This window comes from Uranotaenia lowii, chromosome 1 (assembly GCF_029784155.1).
Source record: "Uranotaenia lowii strain MFRU-FL chromosome 1, ASM2978415v1, whole genome shotgun sequence".
Taxonomy (NCBI): Eukaryota; Metazoa; Arthropoda; class Insecta; order Diptera; family Culicidae; genus Uranotaenia; species Uranotaenia lowii.
The window spans coordinates 17,808,376-17,828,199 of NC_073691.1; the positions used below are offsets into that span (position 1 = coordinate 17,808,376).

Genomic DNA, 19,824 nt, shown 5'->3' on the forward strand with positions numbered 1-19,824 from the left:
GGTTTTTGAAAATTTTGTCGATTTAGATTATTTTTGCAAGTTGAAAATTTTCAAAAAAAAATTGGCAAAATATACAAAAAAAAATTCAACGAGAATCTAGGTTTAGGATAAGAATTTTGATTCAGGAGTAAGAATTCAAATTTCAGATTGAAAATTAGAGTCAGAATCTGAATTCTTAATCAGAAGCAGAATTTCAGACATTTCGAATTCAGATTCAAGAACTATATTTCAGATTCAGAATTCAGACTCAGAATTTTGAATCAGGATCCCGATTCAAACTTCTAACTCTGAATGCAGATTCAAAATTAAAATTCAGATTTCAAATTCACACTCTACATTTTGAACCTTCAGTGGGATTCAAATTTAAAAAAGAATTACTTTAATCAGAATTCAAAATTCTTTTGAAAAAAGAAAATTGCCAGTCGTAGTCGTTCCCAGCCAAACAAACTAGCCAATACGCATTTTGACTGTGATGGTTCGTCGATCGGATTAGAACCAAAAAAAAAACAACACATCTAGTTGCGTGTGGGGGATATTGAACTATTGAAGCAGCAGCAAGAAGAACATGTGCGAAACGGAATGAATTGGAATGGAATGTGGCAACCCTCCTAGCTCATTCTGGACTCCCGGTGCCGGTATGAACTTTGAACAAATCTTATTTGATTGTAGCTAGGTTTTATTCCCTCTAAAAACCTATGTTGCCCCATATATGGACTTTCGGAACATTCTATTCGAATCGGACAAGTAAAACGTGAACGGTTTTGTGAAAAAAAATCGTTTTTATTTCAAACAAATCGTTATCTGAAATGAAACTTAATCGAACGAAATATCTGAGTATATGTAGAGTTGTTTAAAAAAAAAACCAACGGGAGCTGTTTCTTTTTGATGTTTGAGAAAAGATAAAAAAAACAGAATTTAAAATGTGCTCTCCTAACTTCTATGTAAAACGAGAATTCAAGCACTGTGCTGCCACCTGGGCGTGAAACTGTCGCTAGTTGAACTAGCGAACGCTAGATGGCGCCTCGGTTCTACGGTGGTCCAAGGTGGCGCCACAAGCTTGTTTTGTGGTTGATTTTTAAAAGCTACTGACATAGATTTCACACACGTTTTTGTTGGTTTGGCCGTTTCATTTTTGCTGCTTAAATTCTACAACTGTTTAGCGTTTCTTAAGCCTTGTCCGTTCTGTTACAGGTTTTTTTTACTGCTTCCAAACTTGAAACCAAACTCTCCGGGAATATTGCACAATTGGACATTTTGTTTTATCGTATGATAACTGTTCAAATTAAGACCATGATACGATACGATGTTGTACATGAATATTTCGGGCTTCATCTTAAAAAACTAGCGTCTTAGCATTACGGTTTCTATAAAAGAAAATTATACATATAAGAATTCAGATCTCCGAAATGTTTGTTCCACCAAAACTTTCCGTTTAGTTTTTTCAAAACCATTTTTGACCGCAAAATGCGGGAAAGGCCGGCCCCGAAAATCTACTCCCGGAAGGTGAAGACGGCATCGAAGAAGAACAGCACCCCGTTGATGATGGCCAGCGAGCCCTTGGAGATAGCCATTCGCCGGCGGTCGGTTTTGAAACCACTTTCCCAGGCCTGCAGGACCAGCACACCGGAAGCGACGAACATGGCACAGGCCAGCAGACTGAAGAAGATGTCGATCTTCTTGTTGATCGGACTGTTGATCAGATACCCAGCGAACAGGCCGATCAGGATGATGCTGTACCCGACGAAGGTTCCGGACACCAGCATTATCGTCAGCTCATCGGTCTCGCCCAGACTTTTGTAGTGCAGCACCAGGCAGCTGAGCGTGAGGGCCTGTTGGAGAAGAAAAGAATAATCAAGTTGAATCAATAAAAATCTCAGTTTAAAACTTGTACTTAATTTAAAATTTATAAACTTGAATATTGAATATAAAATTGGTAATTTCAAATTTGAAATCTGAATTCTAATATTGAATACTTAATTCTGAATATAATTTCTGAATCTGAATTCTCAATTAAAAATTTTTAAAAGTCATTAAAATTGATAATGTTTCTAAAATGGTTATAACATAAATGAGCCTAATTTCGCTAGACTTTGTCATGGGTTTATAGATTTTTCATGACTAGGCTTAATCGCTTTATCTTTAATTCTTAGGTTATATTTTGTTTCCAAGTTTCAAACTTATTTTACACTTTACTTTAATTTTGCAATGTTTGTTCCTTATTTTGCCTATGATGAAATTATTAGCTTGACAAGTCGTTAGTTTGTAAATAAAAAATTCCAATTTAAACATGCTATGACTTTGTTAGAAAGCGAAGTTAGGTACACATTTAAATAGCGTTCGTAGTTATATCATAGAATTTTTTAAACTATTTTCTTGGCAAAAATCCTTTAAAAATTCTTTTTACCAAAATGTCAATAAAATATCACAGAAAAATAAAAAATATTCGGAATACCAAATTTTACCTTCAATCTTTCATTTTTGAGAGGTAGTTAGTTTTTTTCAAACAAAAATGCAAAGAATGTGATTTAATTAAGACATACTATCAATCGATCAGATTTTTACGGAAATTCTACCGAAATCTAGATATAATTTTAAGTTCATTTAAAAAGCACATGTTTCGTTACACAAACAAACTTTTTGTTGCTGTGATAAGGGGAAAATAATGTCACAAACAGTCAAAATCACACGATATGGCAAAATTATGATCACAAGCCAAATTGGGAAACACATACCCTAGTTGCAAAAATATTCAAATTTTCTAAAAATTTGTCAAAATTGCCGATACATATTTCCAAATTCATAAAAATTAACAAAATAGTCTAAATAGATTAAATAGTTATGAGCATCAAACCTGTCAAGATAGTCAAAGTTGTTAACATTGTCAAAATTGTGGAGAATAGATGAAATGAATAAAAAGATATGTAGATATGTAAAATAAGAAGGTTGAAATAGGTCAAAATTGTCAACATCTAGAAAATTGTCAAAAGTAGGATGTATTCAAAATTGGTCAAATGAATTGTTAATTGAAAATTCAATAATTTTGACAACTTATCCAGTTTCGACAATTTTGACAATTCCGATAATTTTGACAATTTCGAAAATTAGATAAAATTCAATTACGACATAGATAAATGATAATAAAGACAAAAAAATAATAAAATTACAAAAATTACATAAAAGTTTTAAAAATTATAAAAAGGACAAAAAAACGACACGACTTATTTAAAATACGTGTTGGTCATTTAAGGTTAGTTTATAATTTGTAATTTTTGTCTTTTTTTTGTAATTTCTTCATTCTGGTAATAAATTTGGCAAAATTGTAGAACATATGAAAATGTTTGAAAATTGTTTAGATTGTTCTGCTTATTTTTCTTTTTTTTTGCAGGATCTGCAAGCTGCAACCAAAGGTGCCAGGTGGTTTCGTCAAAAATTAGGACAACGCGAAGCTAAAAATCAAGATTTTCCAAGACACCTCTTGATTCATGAAAATAATAAGCAGCTCTGCTTAGATTGCATAACTAAAGGCGCAATACAAGTGCTGTAAACGCCTTGATTTATGCAACAATAGTACGCAGCTTCTTGGCTGGCCTGCAGTTCATATCGAAAAACACCATTAAAATATCATCTGAATCGAAAATTACCAAATTTTATATGGGTTGAGCTATTTTATGGCAGATTTATTAGATTTTCTCATAGTTTAACTTAAATTTCTATTATATTTGAAAGGTTTTTATGAAAATCTGGGCAAATCAGGAAATTTTAGGGACCAATTTTCGAAAATCAGGACAACTCTAGAGTTTTTGAAAAATCAGGAAGGTCTCGCGAAAATCAAGACAAACCCTGATAAATCAGGACACCTGGCACCTCTGGCTGCAACAGCTCCGGAAGGTTGGGCCAGGACTGTGACTATATGCCCAGTCTTATTTGTTCAAATTGTCCAAATTTAGAAAATTTTCAAAATTGGAACAATTTGTCGAATTTTTGAGAACTGGTACAAAAGCGTCAGAATTGTCTAAAATATGTTTATTTTTAATTTTTTTTACAATTTCAAAGAGGTTGCAAAAAAAAAGCAATAAAGACAAAAACGACAAGATGGCAACAATTTCAATTTATTCTATTATTTTTAGTAGACTTTTTTTTAATGTATGTTAAACAAACATGATTGTCAAATATATGCTAAAATTTAAATTTTTTTTCAAATTTATCAAAAATTGTCAAAGTGTAACACATGTCATAATTTTGGAAAATATTCAAAAAATTTCAAGTTGCCAGTTTTTTTTCCAATCTGTTAGAGATGTAAAAATGGTAAGATTGAGACTTCTGCCTGGTCGATAAAATAGCGGTTTCAATATTCAAAGAAAAATAAAGCGAAATCATTTCAATTTTAAATCTTAATATTCAATCTGGATTCTTATTCTTCAGTTCAATTTTGAATATAGGGGAGATGGGGGCATAATGGCCACCTTAAGGAAAATGCTTATTTAACCATAGAGAACAGCTGTAATATGCGATTAACATCATTGTTTCTTGTTCAGACACTCAAATAGTCTATTGCCTCTTGAAAAAGTAGATAAAAACGTTTAAAAATGCATTTTAAAATTTTTTGCCGAAAGCTGAAAACCAGTCACTGTAGAGGCATAGTGAGAAACCCCCCGAGGCAGTATGAGCACCATTAATGAAGGCATAATGAACATTTTCTGTGGGAATCTAGCAGCGAATTCGACTCGATGAAGTCAACTGAGTAATAGAGCTACAGCTTGACTTGTATCGTCTGACGATTCGGCCTATTGGTTAGATGTCGGAGAGGTAATAAGTAGGCTCGAGTTCGATTCCTGGTGGAGGTGATTTTTTTTTTAATTTATCATTCATGATCATGATTGCACTAAACGGTGAGGCGTAGATTCATCAAACAAAGCAATCTAGGTCTGTTTGTAGAATTCAAAGAATTAACACATGCTCACACATTATGCTTCTGGTGTTTTGTTTGACGGATGATGCTTTGATGCTATTAGCCGTATAATGTAACAATAAAAAAAAATCAATCATGAATGGTATGTGCAAAAAAATCTCCTCGAACAGGAATCGAACTCGAGTCTACTGATTACCTCTCCGACACCTAATCAATAGGCTAAAACGACAGACGAAACAAGCCAAGCTGTAGCTCTATTATTCAGTTGACTTCATCGAGTTGAATTCGCTACTAGATTCCCCGGCAGAAAATGCTCATTATGCCTTCATTGAAAGTGCTCTGTTCGCCTCTAGTGAGCAAATTAAAATAAAAACGCGTTTTAAAATTGATTAAAGTGAAAAATCAAAAATTTTATGATGTTGAAAATTGAGAAACAATGTGTAGATCATGTTGCAGTGCGTACATTTCAGATCAAGATGATTTAAAGGTCATAAAAGCTTATTTGGTGGTGCTCAAAAATTATAATATTTTCGTCACTTGAGAACCTAGCTGGTTATTATTTAATATTTCTGTAAAGTTGAAAAGGATATTTCTTTTTTGTTGAAAAATTAATACTATGGGTAGTACGAAACAAGTCCTTATGAAGATTTGTTTAAGAAAATACGTACTTATGTAGAAAAAAGGAGTGCTCATTATGCCCTGGGTGCTCGTTATGCCTTCATCTCCCCTATGTATTATAAACTTTGGGTGTAAGTTTGTAAGTTGTAAGTTCTAGCTAGACTTTAGCAAAACAAAACAAAAACGAATTAAAATGTTATCAGTTGAAAAGACCCAACCGAGGATGCATAAACCCAACCAATTATTTGATCAAAATGGAACGTGTCATCCAAATATGGCTCTGTTGATTGGCGGCCACACCTTGCGGTAGGATTTCGTGGAAGTTCGTTATTTTTTTGGCTGTTTCGGGGAAAGAACTTGACCCGATTAGCCTCGAGAAATGGGATCGTCCCCGCAACAACATTTGCTGATGTAGGTATGTTGATAAATAATCGTCTTGGGAGGAGGAGGAGGGCGTGATATAGAACATTCAACCAAACGAGCGATTAAAGTTAACCGATACAAGTGTAGATCTTGATGAATCATTCGAAAATAATAATGATGAGTGTTCTACTGTGATTACCACTTCATACTTGACTTGACTAGATGCCCCAGTGGATGAGATCAGAACTAGTCGAGGCATGAGCATTGCTCATTGAGCGTTCCACGAGAAACTGCAAAAACTTTGTTTTTTCTGTGTTATTGAAACAGTTAAGTAAAATTTAAAAAAAAAATCAATCACTGACAACGCTGGAAAGGAATTTATTAGTGTCTTTTTTTCCTACCACATTTACGATGTTTGTTTTCATGGGCCGACAAACATTTTCGGAATTTATTTGCTTCCTCTGCTGCCCCAGCAGTGTCAAATGTAGAATGAGTATGCGATGAGTGTTGTGGGCGTAAAAAATTCACATAATGGATGCAACAAGTTCCAAACAGATTTTTTTCACCAGACATAAGAGAAATTGCTTGACTTTTTTGCGGTAGAACAAGGAAAATCCATACCTAAATTAGATCTGAGCTCAAGGCATGTAAAGCATGTATAGAGAAATCGTAACATTTGTTTACTACTTTTCAAAAGTATCCCTTATCATATCAAAACTACTCGTCGTCAGTGCATTAGGGAGAATATTGCTTCGATTGATACGATTACCTAGTCCGGCTCCGATTAATAGGCTTCATTTTTTTCGCGTGCGTCGTTATTTGCGGTTAGCCTACACTAAATATCAGACAAACAAACGCCCCATGTTTATCGAAGCTTATCGACGCCCCAGCAAAGGTTATTCGGTTACGGTTACGGTTCGCTACTTCCGAACCGAAACAACAAGAAAAGTAACAAGCATGAGGTATTCGGGAGGGTGTGAGAGTGGATGGAGTTCACGTTGTTTACAGCTCATTTCATCCCATTACAGTATTTTCTTTAGACCCCTTCCTCGCCCTTCAATGTTTAAGAACTGCTGTGGTCCAAATTGACTGACCATTGGCAACTTCTCAACGATTGAATTACAAAAGAACATATCACCGTTTTTTTTTTCTTCAAATAAACAGGGTTCATCATTTCAGTTATGTATCTAAAAATTGAAAAAAAAATTCCGCGTGTATTGACAAAGATGGTATGCACAGATTTGGCTTGGTAAATACACGAATATTTTACGATATTTATTGACAATTATTTGTATTGGATTTAAAAAACACAGTGCACGAAGCCATTTAAAAAAACAGCTTTAACAGCTCCATATAACCAGCATAGACAAAGTCTACTCGTGTTGAAAAAAAGTGGTTTCTTACATAGAATTGTATTTGTAAAGTCAATTTTCGCACGCTGTGATTCAAAAATAGTTGAATTTTTATCATACTAACTGACCCGGTGTGCTTTGCTACCCCTTCCAAAAATTTATGAAATTTATGATTAGGGAAGAGGGATCATTCCGATGTTCCTTCAAAATAAAACTGCGACCCTCTGTTCATTTTGTCGATTATTTATCGAAATATAAACAAAAAATGTATGAGTGACTTCTCACTTTTTAGCAATCCCAGGGTGGCTACAACTTTTTCATTTTGAAATTCCCGGTTTTTTCCCGGTTTTCCCGGACAAAAATTCAAGGTTTTCCAGACTTTGATTGTCCGTTTTCGTCGGCATATAGCAAAATTTTGAACTTATTTCATTGATTTGGTTGTTTCATAACACTCAAATAATTGAACATTTAGACGAATTCGATTTTATTTTAAGGTTTTCATCACATTTATATAAATGATAGAAAACAAAATCGTTATGGGGTTTTAAATTATGTTTACAAATTTTTTGATGTGTTACAGATATCAATTGTGTTACTACAGCTCACAATATCCACGTCTTTAGAATTTAAAATTGTTCTGAGGACGTTCAATCATGTAACTCCCTTGTCACAGTAAATTTAGTAAAAATGTTGTTTTTAGAGATTTTACAGTCAGTAATAAATGCATCTTCAAGTGTACTATAAATATTCGCTTAACATTTATCATACTGATTCACAGTGGATTGTTTATAATTGTCCATGTTTTTTCAAAACACGGGGCAATTATGAACACTTTTTTTTTTTTAAATATGTCTTTATTTGTATCAAATCATGATTACACTTATATTACATTATTGCATTAAACTCGGTGTTCAGCTCAATAATGAACTGTTCATAGCCCTATAAGTAACTACACACTACCAAAAAAATCAGGAAAATTACATCACATATGATGTAAAAAAAAAGAAGCATCACATATGACGTAATTTTCCGTGCCAGGTGAATATTCAACGTTCAATAAAATTAAGTGCTGTAATATTGAAGAGCATGTAATATTAAAATGCATGTAACAAAAAAAAGAACTGAATTTTCCGATCGGTTAGAATTCTTTTTCTTCTTTTATTTGTTTTGTAATTTGGGGATTTTCTATGAATGAATAAAACAAAAAGTAGCAACATAGAATTGTCACATTATTTGTATTGATATTATTGAGCAAATCGTTACTTATAATTAGCTAAATGTTCTTCTTAACATTATCATCATATCACACAACATCACTTATAACTATTAGCACTTAATTACAACTTTACTGATTGAAATCAGCACCATTCGTTAAAATAGATTTAACGCCCACATTGTTGGGCTATCTCGGGAATTCCTTTGACGTAACCATGTCTTGTACGACATTTTAAATCGTCTCGATTACGACCTCTACCACCATCGCCTACACGACTAAGATCACCAACAACATGCCCTACTTGCAGCGCCTATCGCGAACCATTTACTGGATACTTTGGACACCTAAAAACGAAAATTATTTAGCATATTTTGCTTTATTTTAAGATCTACTCAAAGTACTTACCGATACGAATAAACGAACAACACAGCAGTGCAATATGGCAGCGAAAATGACCCACAAGTGACGAACGAACTTACGGCGGGATCGGAGTGATACCATCGATACGGCCGCAATGTTCGTTAGAGTTTCTGGTCCAGATTTAGGTAGCGATCCTTTCAGGGCCATCGTTGTCAACCAAGTGAAGGCTGAAAAAGGAAACAAAATAAATTTTTCATTAAATTATCCTACTAATATGAAACTAAATTGTCTTTACCTCTGGAAATTCTCCTGCCTGAAACCTCCTGAAACAAGTGAAGCACAAATTGTGATGTGTTTGTTTACTGTTTGTCTGCAGCAAATCGACTAAAACCAAGAAAGTCTATCGCTGCGCTCTCGTATTTTTTTATTTAAAAAGCGAATCTGTCTTAATGTCGCGGAACTCGACTGATGAACAAAATTAATGCAGAATGTTATATCAAAACGCTTTTTCGGTTGGTTTTATTTTACGTGTTATTATAACATTCAGTCTAATTTAATTTTACGAGAAAAAAAATCTTTGCTTATACACGTTTTGTTACTTTCATTTTAAATTTCAGTGCTGTTAAGAAATCACCATTTATAAGAATACATCGAAAATCGTATTCATTGTCATGTAATATTCATAAATTTCGTTTTCAGTGTTCACACTATGATATAAATTTGTAAAATTACATCATATATGATGTAAACAAAAAGAAGCATCATAAATGACGGAATTTTCCATCATGAAATCGTGTTCTGTGTCATGTGATATTAGTGTGATTCAAATTTTAGTGCTGTTAATGGTTCAACCATTTTGATTTTGTAAATTTACATTATGAATTCGCGTTCAATGACGTGTAATATTAGGGATTTTCAATTTCAGCGCTCTTAAGGATTCAGATTTTTTTTCTGTGTACATGCCTGCATGATTAAAATGGTTTTTTTTTTACTATGTTAACATCAAGAAAAGTGTTTTTGAACCTTATGACTATGACAGATTCTCGCATTTTTATGAGTCATACTATAAATTGAATTTTCTGAGAACCCCTGCACGAAAATGCTTCCCAAATCTGGATTCGCCTTAGATCGACGACGAGGAAGGTTTTCCAACGAAACAAATCACCGGCATCCTCTTTTTGGAGAAAAACGGTGTAAAAACGGGGAAGTCAACGATAGCCAAGGGCTACTCCGCCTCCTCAATATCTCTTCCAAGCGACACGAAGACGGTGATCGATACACCCAGACTATGTTGAAATTTATTGGCACGATCGCCAATGTGCCTCGCTCGCACCGTCAGTTTATCCAATCTGTCATTAAGGTGCAGTTGCTCGGTGCCAATTCCGGTGCGAGTCGCTTGGCTGGCACGCATTCCAATAATGTGATGGGACTTGACTGTATAGTATGGTACTTGTGACTACCCGCAAATTTGCTATTCGATTTGCATTTCGCGCATTTAGCTTTGGGGTGGTGATGGGATTTGAAAAACTATTAGAAGTCTGAACGCGATCAGCGATCAGCGCATTGCGTCATCCTGTCAGCGAGTGCTATATTTTTATTAAGTTTGATTTCTTGGCAATGACTAGCTCCCTACCAACCCTCTGGTGTGAAGTGTAGAACGAGAGATAGATGTTTTCCGCGTTCACCAACAGTTTTGCTCCTGTGTGATGAGTTCATACAGATTAAATATGATTAGTCCAGAATGAGACACACGGGCAATGAGCTCATTCTTTGGGCAGCCTTCATCCCAAGTCAGTCAACAATGCAAAAAATGTGAGATGATATTGTTGTTAATATGGGAGAGCAATTTCCGCTTCGTTTAGTGGGCAGATCACGTCGGCGTTACGAGCTGTCAATGTTGCAGTAGAATTAACACAACAACAACCACAATAAAACAGCTCAAGAAAAGCAGGCGACGAAGCCGGTGCCTTGACCCGGTTACTAAATACGGGAATAAATGAATGGCCACACTGACTCCACTGACTGATTGACTGAATAATGTAATAAACAACCGGCTACTGTGATGGAATTTCTCCTTTCGAGTGCCCTCGAGTTAATCACTTTCGGTTTCGATTGAATGACAGAGTGCTATCGTTTTTGAACGATGCATTTTGCAGTCATGAGCAAAACAATTTGAATGAATCTCTTGATCGAAAATGGCCTAGTAGTAACACTATAATTACCAGAACTTTATTTAAAAGCTCTTTTTTTATTTAGGAGTTCAGAATTCCAATCACTACACGCTTAAGCTAGATCAATTAATGGATTCCATAATTCTGATCTTCGTTAGATGCAACTGCCCCCGTTTTCGAACCACTGACCTAGATCAATGCAGATGTTGCCAGGCAATGTTTTTACTCTGCGTCTTCTTCCTCTCAAACATTTCCGAACCGGGATCACCCCATCACCCATTAACAAAGATTGAAAACCTCGTACCGGCGACGGAGTTCTTGCTCGGGGGACACATGAGGAGACTGGTAGATAGATTATTTTTAGTAGAGGTTAAGACAGATGAGCATCCAGCGGATGATGTCATCGATCACTGATGCCGCGGTACTAACTATTGGCAAAAGAAAAGTTCTACCAAACATTACCAACCACAAGAAATCCTGTAATCAAATTTATTTGTTTTTTTTTTGCAATGGTTTTCAATTTTTGTTGCTCCTTCTTCAAACCCAATGTTAAGATTTATTGTTTCCCGAATGTAAACAGGCCGATATTCCGATCACGTTTTTGGCTCTACTGTTCAATGTCTTTCCAACCGGTAGCGGTACATAGCGTCGGTTTTGAGTATGCATGCATTGGTCATACATAGTTTTGATGCTACTATTGTGTGTTTATTTATTTATTCCCGGACCCGATATGGTTTCGGTTTATGATGATAACCCTAGGGTGTTACTCGATGGTGCGCAATCGAGAATCTAAAGAAAAGCGATCTTGCTCGTTCAATGTTTGTCCAAAGACGGCTACAAAATGACTCAAAGGAAGTCCACTTGCGGTGGTGTCTGTTTTTATTTACATTTGTTGTTTTAGAAACTTTATGAACTACAGATAGTTCAATGGTGACACAACACACTAGAGTGAATTATTAAATTTGCCCACCATCAAACTTGTTCTGATGTAAAATGATCGCAACTTTTCCCCGATAAACACTCAAATCGCACAGCTTTTACGAGAATGAGTCTGTCAGTAATTCTTGTTACGTGAAATTCACATAGAAAGCACCGAAACAATTTGGTTTATTTTTTTTTTAAATGTATTTTTCCGTGAATCGAGTTTATTTGTCTGTTCGCGAACGACTGAGTTAACTTCAAGTGATTTTTTAAAGTTTTTCAGTGATACAAATTAAGAAAATATTCGTATAATTAGAGTCCACTTGTAATTTCAGGTGAATTGAACATTCCGTTTTATTCTGAGTGTAGGGTAGCGTTATTGACTACACTCAGGTGAAAACAAAAACGTTAAATTCACCTGGATTTTCACGCATGCGCTACTTACGTGAATTTTTGCTCTGTGAAGCACATAGAGATTAATAAAAAATCCCCCGACATTACTATTGATAAAAAATAATCAATTCAATTTTGGCTCAAAAACGTCATTGCGCGACAGCAATCCGCAATGGAAAAAGTGTAGTAAGTGTCTAACGATTCAAGTAAAGCGAAAACTTGGAAGGCGTTATGATATGGTTAAAAATATGGAAGAATGGGTTGTACCGCAAATTGCATCGATTTTGATTTGTTTTTTCACATAGAAAATGAATTTTTCTTGAAATATCAATAAGTCACTCAAAAGCAATCAATTTTCCAAACCGGAGTTAGCCATGACTTTTGGGCTGTGCACGCGTTTCGTTTTCGTCCATCAAAATTTCTCATCAAATCAAAGTAAAACTAATAACTTTAGATTTTAACAGTGGAAAATGATTGAATAAGTACTCGGCGGAAGTTCCCGGCGTGGTTTGTGCTTTGTTTTATAATGCTGAAACCTGCTATGGGGAGTGCAAAAAGAATCACAACGACATCCATGGATAAAAAACGGCTGGCTCTTCCATATCACAGATTTTAGTGAAAAGCATTTGGAATCCAAAGGAATTCCATGTTTGGATTTCAGATTCGGATTCCAGGTTTGAACTTCAGAATCAATTTCCAGGAATAACGCAACCCGACTTCATGTCTGCTATGAGTTCATAAAACCATGATCGCTTTCTGGTAGGTCAGAAATCGTCTAATGGAACTAATAATGGCAGGTGCCATTCCTATTGGCCAAGAATTCCACATTTTTTCCTGTTGCGTCAATTGCAGCATCTTTCGGGGAGAAAGACATATTTCTAGCATTTTCTCATACGCCGCCGGGTGGAACAGTTTTCCCGCGATTAATTTCTTGGATACGAGACAAACACACACTCATAGAAAAGTGAGGTCGATTTTTATTGAGCACATTTGCTTGGTTCCTTCTAACTAGTATCGGGAGTGTTTGGAGAACGACAAACCGACGCCAAGATTTATTTACCACCCCCAGTTATGATGTGTTTCCTTGAGATTCAGACATCAATTCCGAAGGATTGCATTTTCCCTGTTACTTTACATCATCTTCCAAACCACCGCCTTCCCCACAAGTTTAATCGAGACCTATCGGCTCGTTTCGCCTGGCCAAAGATTCGATTTTTCAAATGGACCAAATCTCCTGGTTTCGCTCCACACGGTTTTCACCAAATATTTAGTTTAGTCAGTTTGGCATATGCAAAATAAATCGAACAACCTTGCGCGCTCATGTGTCTTGGAGCCCCTCACTTCTTCGTTACTTCCTTTTTGTTTAAACGTCTTAGTCCCAAAACTCATCATTGCCGCCACCTTCGAACCAGATGAGTTTGTAGAATAGAAATGGGGAAAAGTTGGCTGATGTTCCCCCGGTCCTTGGTAGACATTTTAGGGGGAACAGAGTTAATTTTATAACCCGCCCAACTTACTGGTCGATTGAATATTGATGGCGATGATGATGGTTGCCTCTTCGTTGGATTGGAACGATTGGCTAATGTGGTGAAATTAATACATCTCGAAATGAGACACAGGACGTTTTAATTTGGAAAAAAAAATCGGTACGGCAACGTTCTACGGCGCAGATTCCTGTTACGTTTTTTTAAAAATTTAAACGTTTCCTGTTACTTAGATGATCAAAGAATTTTGGCGAAGTTACCAAAAATTTAAAATAGCATACTTATAAAAGTCCTTCTTAGGATACTTGTAGGTAGCATATTGCATAGATATGAAACAGGTCGACTCATAAATAAGTTTAACAATAAATACATTATCACTGGGATTTCGTTTCGAATTTCGACCAAAAACAGTATTTCAAAATTATTGTTATATGTAGGACCTACATATCCTAGATATATTTTTTTAAAGATAGATGTGGAATCCCGGACGGCCTATTTCAGGGTTCATCCGAGATTGATTCATAACTGACATTAGTGATCTCTAGATATTAGAGAGCTCAGTTATGTTAGCGATTGCTATCGATGATGCTGAAAGCTTGCTTTTCAAATGACTCTCATGGTTAAAGAGTAAAGATACTGGGATGCTACAGTAGATAGGTATTAAGAAGCAATTTCCGTTGGTTAGTGGAGTTTCAAACAAAGGTCGTCCATATTAACTGTTTTGTGTAATAATTTCGTGGTTGCAAAAATTCGCACAAAGGGGTTTTGGGGGACAGTCAATAGTCAGTCAGAAAAAATGGTTCTTGCAATAATGTCATGATTATGCACCGGATTAGAAAGAAAATTAGCAATCGGGAGTTTTGTAAAACGGTAAACCAACAATCCATTATTTTCTATTCCAAGTTCAGGGTCATTTAAAGGGATCGTCCATATGAACTGTTTGATGTTTTTGCATTTATTTAGAAAATATGCATTTGATCGGGAAAAAAATAACACAACTGATCTCAGATTTCAAGTTTAGTGTCAGTGCCAGAAAAGGGGATCGTAAATATTAACTGTTAAATTCTATTGTAAAAACTTCTTGATTTAAGGGCGAACACGAAATAACTTTTTTGATTAAAAAAAAACGTTCACACACACATAGGGTGGTATGAAAAAAACTTAGTAATTGCTTTTGCTAGACTGAATCGAGCAGTCGAGCAGTCGCTTAAAGCAATTGCTTCGGTTGTTATGAATAAAGTTTTTTTGACAGCTGTTTTCTCAGTCAGGAGCTTTTACTTTTAGAACAAGCTAGTTTGGTATGAATAAAGCTCAAATCTGAAGCAATTGCTCGACAAATCTCATAGCAATTGCTTTATTTTCTAAGCATGCTCGGTAGCAGACTTTTCCAATAAAAAATTCTTCAATAACGTCATGAACTTATCAAATTAGCAATATTTCACTTCAAAACAATTCAAAAAGGTATTTTCAACATGGATAAAGAAAAGTCGAAGTGATAACCCAACTTTTTTCATATTCCTGTCGTTATAAAATCCGTATAAAATCATTCGTCTAAGATGACAATAAACAAATCAATTAGGAAATATTTCAAATTAAAAAAATCCGGCTATAGTGGAAGAAGTCCCAATTGGCTCAAAGTAAGAAATAAATTGTAATAATTTAAAACATTATACAGATCTCTCATTTTTATATATTTTTTTATAATCCTAAGATTTAAAAAAAAAATCTCAATTAAAATGCGCGCCTATTGCTTATTTTTTTATACATCGGATTATCCCGATTCGAATACATGTGGGAGAGCTTATGATAAATATTAAATTTAGGCCATTTTTTGTTTGACAATATTCGAATATGTATTCATTTTTCTCTAAACATCAACATACGAGCACGCATTAACAAAAAAATCCGGTCGTTCTTACACCCACCACCCGCTTCGTCGACTTCAAGGTTGCTTTAGCCGTACTTTTCAATTTTCTGATCGTCTTCTTTCATTTTACTTTAGAAAACTTCAGATTCTGCTGGTTGGATAGCTCTATTTTTCGAAGCAAAAGCTATGTTCTAAGACTTTAGTACACATCCGCTAAGCATATGTTTATTCATACCAAACTAAGCAAACACTTTGGACTTTTGCTTTGATTGATTTCGAGCTTAGTAAAAGCTACCAAAGCAATTGCTAAACCTTATTCATACCACTAATAGGATCTCAGTGAAACTTCATGTTTCTTCGAAGAGATCTTCTTTCCTTAACTCTAAGCGTACATTTTTCGAAGTTATGATGGCTAGCATTTTACAAATGCTAAAACCACCAGTCCACAGAAAATGTACTATGTATGCCATGACCGGGATTCGATCTCATGAACTTTAGCGTAGATGACTTGCACTCTAACCACTACGCCAAAACCGCTGGCTTTACCATTGGGTTAAAATCAACCAAATTTTGCACACTTTCTCATCAATGTGTATTGTTTACATGCTGTCAAACTCGAAGTCGTGTTTTCGATCCAATGAAAATGTAGGTGAACCAACGCGATCGAGAGAACAAATTCTTTCCAAACACCTCAAATTTCCTGACCTGTCGCATCGGCAGTTGGGAAAAATGTGGAAAATTCACCATTCAACCGTCTCCAGAGTGTTGAAGCGGTTCCAGGAGCGGTTGACGTTGGACCACGGCAAAGGAGCAGGAAGAAAACCGAGACCGGAAAACAAAAAGACGGAGGAAAAAGTGAAGCGGGTGATTAAAGCAAATCCCAACGTCTCAAGCCGTGATTTGGCTAAAAAGATCGGCATGTCGCAGAGCTAAGTCCAGAATGCAAAGAAGAGAGCTAGACTTCATAGATACAAGGTACAGAACTTCCCAAACCGCGATGAGCGGCAACAACCGACAGCTAAAACTCGGGCACGGAAGCTGACAAAATATGGCTGCTGTGTGATAGACGACGAAACGTATATAAAAGTCGATCTTAAGCAAAATTTCGTGGTTGGAGTTTTTCACCGGCAAGAGCAAGTTCGATGTGGACGACAAACTTAAGAAGAAGAAAATGTCGAATTTCGCCTCCAAATATCTCGTTTCGCAGGCCATCTGCCATTGCGGACTGAGGAGTGAGCGTTTAGTGACAAAGGGCACAGTAAATGGCGAGATCTACAAATCTGAGTGCCTCGAGAAGCGCCTTTTGTCGTTCTTGCAGCAGAACGACGAAGTTTCGCTATTTTGGCCAGATTTGGCATCATGGCATCACTATTCTGAAACTGTCCTGGAGTGGTATTCTGTCCATTTTGTTTCAAAGGACATGAACCCGCCATAATGTCCGGATCTGCGCCCGGTGGAGCAGTCTGGGAAATATTGAAGCGGGAACTTCGGAAGAGCAAGAAGACAGTTAAAGACGAGAAGCACTGCAAAGACTTTGATGGAGGGCATCAAGCGAAAATGCGTTCAATTTTACACTCAAAGCTCCATCGATTAACTTTTCTTTTGATTTTTGAAGTAAATATAAATGTATAAAACTACACTAAATTTTTGGTTTAATTCTAAACTTTATAAGAAAATTGGCATGACATTTTCGGTGTCGCAATAATTTCGTGTTCGCCCTTTAAAGAGCCAGCACATAAAAATCTTGGCTACCCCTGATCTAGCTGATAAAAATACTTTGAACAGGGGTAACTTTGATCACTTTTTTTTATTCATTTTTAAATATTCTCGAAAGGATTTCTTTTTCGTAGAACACTTACAGTTGTTAGGAGCATCAAACGTGATTGATGTTTTTTTAAAATTTTCGAACGTCTCGGTAATTTTAATCACTCAACTTATTCTAGGACCAATCGCTGCTATAATATTATTTGAGACAAATTTATGATACCGTTCAACTATCGAACCTGAAAATATCAGTTGCAATCATTTTCTGTTTTGTAAATTGATTTTTTTCCATTTTAAGCTAAGAACGGATTCATTCGAAGAAAAAATCTGCATACATTTAGGCGTAAAAAATGAGAATTTTCAAAAAACACAAACACATTTCAACTTTTGAAAGAAGTAAGCGAAAAAGCCTATTTTTTCAAGGGTTTTGTAGAACAAATCCAAATTATATCACAAAATGACTGTAATATGAACACAAAAATTACACTAAAAAAATCTGAAACCTTGAACTTTCACTTTAAGTCAATAACTTCCAAGAACTTCAAGAGCATCAGCAGAAGTGTTAGCTGTAGGCTTTCGGAAAAACATATATTTTAAAAAAAATTGAATTTCCAAATTTAAAAATTGAAAAAAAAAAGTTGGATAAAAACCAAATTTACATGTTTGAGGATTCCTGAATGCCTTATTTACGATTAGTATCAGAGATTATCCGAGATAATCATTTAAGTATCGACCGGTGAATTTATTCGAGTGGCTATCAAAAAGTGTTTTATCAGAAGCCTACTTTACACCAACACCCTTTTCAGGCGAGTATCGTTTCCATTTGACAAATTCCAGTTCAATTCAAAATTACTAATCGAAGTCCAAAAATGTCTAGGCGTTCTCCGATAATGGTGCTCTCAAAATTGAAACAAAAAAAAAACAAATCCTCTTATCTAACAAGCATCGTCAATCGCAATAATTACCAGCTCCAGAAATTTGATGATAGACAGCTTGCTGACGGCCATTTTTCCCAGCTGGATTCTTTTGGATGTCGTTCAGGTGCAAGTTCACACAAAAATCACAATTCCGTTACGGAAAAACGGTGTGTCCGCAACGAGACGCAACAGATGATTTTCCGTTTAGAAACGAACGAACGCGCTTTGATTTGGTTTGGCGTGGATTTCACTAAACGCCGACAGCAAGATCAAACAACAACCGTGAACTGACAGGCAGCAGCAACGACAAAAATTGCAAACGACACTCGCGACCGCTTTTTACGCGATAAAATAAAATCGGACTTAACGTGGCAAAGGTTGGCGCGAAACTAACTGAACGCGAATGTTTGCATCGCACTCTTGGATCAACAACACAGCGAGGCGATGGACGATTCCGAACAAAAAAGTAGCATCTCTTTCGGCGCGTTCTGGACGTGTTAACACCACTGACAGTTCAAAGTGTTCAAAGTGACTGCTAGCTTTTTCTGTGTCGATGTGTACCTAACAATGTTTTAGTCATTTCACCTCATGGAGCACCTTATCAACGAAGGTGCATCGTTATTGCACGGTTTGATAAGCGTGTCATTGAACAGAACTAATGTGAGCACGCGTTGAGTAAATCTACAAATATATAAGTTTAGCAACAACTTGTGGCTTCCTTCGGGTTTCTTCGTCTTCGATTAACAAAGAAAGCAACTGAGAAATTGGTTTGGGGAGGATGATAACCATAAAACTTAAGCTTATTCCTCAAAAGACATAAAACGGCTTTAGTGAAAAATAAATCAGCCGTATAACTTTGATGAAAGCCTCATCCATTGCTCAAACTAAATTTCTTCTGATGATTTTTTCAATGTTTCAAAGCATCAAAAACAGCTTTTTTTTTCTTTTTGTATCGACTCAACATGCGACGCATAGGCGGTTACATTAGTCTTCCAGGAGGTGTTAAGGGTGGAAAACTATCGCGTCATAAGCGGAGGGTGAGTTAATGCGACGTTATTTTTGTTGTTGTAGGTATGTATTTTTCCTTCAACATTCGTTTGCGATTTGGTTTGGAAGGCAGTGTGAGGACGACGACGTCGTTTGGCCTGGACGACGCCAGTCGAGAGAGAAGCTGAATCCTAAGACGCTCACTAGTACCCCTAGACTAGACTAGACAGCATCGGGATTATGCTAGATTCTGTAGTTGTAACCATTCGATAAAAAAAACCTTTGTGAGACATTCACTACTCAAGAAAACGAAGTTCGGTAAACCTATTCTAGGATGACTCATGGTTCCGATTCAAAACAATCTTTGAATGAAACAAGGTGTTGATTATGTTGATTCGATATCTTGATTCTTCCTTGTACATTTTGAATTCGAATTCTGAATCTAGATTTTAAATAAAGGTGCTCAATCTAAATTCTGAATCAGCAATTAGAATCGTGATTT

General features: G+C 35.9%; 1 protein-coding gene across 1 annotated transcript; it reads right to left on the reverse strand.

The window, feature by feature from the left end:
- Positions 1-1,017: 1,017 nt before the first annotated feature.
- On the reverse strand, positions 1,018-18,711 carry LOC129737971 (uncharacterized). Its single transcript, XM_055729145.1, has 2 exons — positions 18,384-18,711; positions 1,018-1,829 (listed from the first exon to the last, which is right to left on the reverse strand). Exons 1-2 carry the CDS (start codon positions 18,423-18,425, stop codon positions 1,491-1,493), a joined length of 381 nt encoding a protein of 126 aa, XP_055585120.1. The 5' UTR covers positions 18,426-18,711; the 3' UTR covers positions 1,018-1,490.
- Positions 18,712-19,824: the final 1,113 nt, after the last annotated feature.

Coding starts and splice junctions, on each gene's coding strand:
- LOC129737971 (XM_055729145.1), bottom strand. CDS start 18,425: ATGGCCGTCAGCAAGCTGTCTATCATCAAATTTCTGGAGCTG. Junction 1,830..18,383: donor TCATCAAATTTCTGGAGCTG/GTAATTATTGCG, acceptor CTTCTCCAACAG/GCCCTCACGCTCAGCTGCCT.